The sequence below is a fragment of the Anguilla rostrata genome, chromosome 15 (genome assembly GCF_018555375.3).
Source record: "Anguilla rostrata isolate EN2019 chromosome 15, ASM1855537v3, whole genome shotgun sequence".
In the NCBI taxonomy this organism is placed as follows: Eukaryota; Metazoa; Chordata; class Actinopteri; order Anguilliformes; family Anguillidae; genus Anguilla; species Anguilla rostrata.
Genome location: NC_057947.1, coordinates 8732954 through 8734484, shown reverse-complemented (window position 1 = coordinate 8734484; position 1531 = coordinate 8732954). Strand labels below are relative to the sequence as shown.

Genomic DNA, 1531 nt, shown 5'->3' with positions numbered 1-1531 from the left:
TGACACATCTCCCAAATTAATGCAATGCAATGCACCTCCAGTGCAACAGGCATCCTTGCCTTTTCTGATTTTCATAAATGAAATTCACTCAGCGTGAGGAGTGCTCAGACGCAAGTATACCTGCAGAGACATTTTGTGATGTGATTTATACACGTATCCCATCATGTGAGAATTAAATACCTGACTGTGGGGGTGCATCCACACGCTATACTCGGCTGGACTGCTGGAGCCAGGGGTGGAGCTGTAGCTGCTCCAGGGTGGGCCGGTCGTTTGCCCGGGGCCTCAAACAGCACAGGATGAAGTCCTTGATCCCTGTTAGGGAAACAGAAAAGGCATGAATGGACAGGGAACACAGAGGGTGCGCCCAAATGCCGCTCAGCCCTCTCCTGCTGGCTCCTCACCTGATGACAGCCCCGCACAGAACTCCACGTGCCGCATTTCCCTGCCGGTGTACGTAGTGAAGGGATCGTTACCGCAGACGATGTTGTACAGGGTCACACCCACTGACCACACCGTCCCAGGGCCCGCCAGAAACTGTTCTTTTTCAAACCATTCGACTGGCAAGAATTCGGGGGTCCCTGATCAACAGACACAAGAAAAATCAGGATGCCATACCTTTTAGCGGTTAAAAAATTAGTCTTTGTCAGGATATAAAAAGAGTTCACATTCGTACACTGAGAAAAACAGCAACACAAAAGTCCAAGAGAATTGTTTCATGATTATGCTACATGTTATATTTCCGTATGCATCACAGGGTTACTCCAGACACCTTCCAAACGCCCGCTAAGATGCATGAACTGCCCCCTCTCACTGACCAGAGAATTCGGTGTACGCGGTGTCCTTCAGTGGGTCCCCACACCCAAAGTCGATCAGTTTGATCTCCTTTGTGTCTGTCTGGATCAGGATGTTCTCTGGTTTTACATCGCGGTGAACCACTCCATGACTGTGGCAGTGCTGTAGCGCCCCCAGTAGCTGCCCGGTCACACTTCGCGCCTGGTCCTCATCCAGCACACCCCCCTGTTCTTGGCAGTACGTGAACAGGTCCTTGCAGGGGTCTGGACGCTCCATTGCCATTACATATGAAGCAGGTCTGTCGAACCAGTCGAAGAGTTTCAGGACATTGGGATGACTCGATGGGGTGTTAACCATCTGAAACAGCCCGACTTCCTTGGGCATTGGCATTTCCATTCCAGGCTGCGGAGAGAAATCAGGCAGTTTTGGTGAGAACTGGCCAAATTAGCACATAACATGGGGTAGGTAAGCAAACTGCTAGCTAAAAATTTTATTTTCCATAAATCCCATACCTTCTGTGTTTACCATACCTTCTTATTAGCCAAGTCACCATTAGTGTTAACTCCACAAACGAGTGATTAAGCTTATATTAACACTTAAACCGGAACCTGCCAGGTGTTTGTAGTTTGTGGTTTTATTTCTCCCTGCCTGAGGTTCTGCTCCACAAAATACAATATTCTTGTGGGACTCCATAAATTATGGAAACAGTACTTACCAGCTGCAGTTCTTCATCGTCATC

General features: G+C 48.5%; 1 protein-coding gene across 1 annotated transcript; it reads right to left on the bottom strand.

Moving 5' to 3' along the window:
- Nucleotides 1-375: 375 nt before the first annotated feature.
- LOC135241242 (serine/threonine-protein kinase pim-3-like) lies at nt 376-1192 on the bottom strand. The gene is made up of 2 exons (XM_064311464.1): nt 816-1192; nt 376-578 (listed from the first exon to the last, which is right to left on the bottom strand). The coding sequence occupies exons 1-2, from the start codon at nt 1186-1188 to the stop codon at nt 376-378; spliced, it is 576 nt and encodes a 191-aa protein (XP_064167534.1). The 5' UTR covers nt 1189-1192.
- Nucleotides 1193-1531: the final 339 nt, after the last annotated feature.

What these genes read in the sequence shown, in the direction of transcription:
- LOC135241242 (XM_064311464.1), bottom strand. Translation starts at nt 1,188, where the DNA reads ATGGAAATGCCAATGCCCAAGGAAGTCGGGCTGTTTCAGATGGTTAAC. An exon ending in CGCGTACACCGAATTCTCTG is followed by an intron (nt 579 to 815) that starts GTCAGTGAGAGG and finishes TCTGTTGATCAG; the next exon opens with GGACCCCCGAATTCTTGCCA.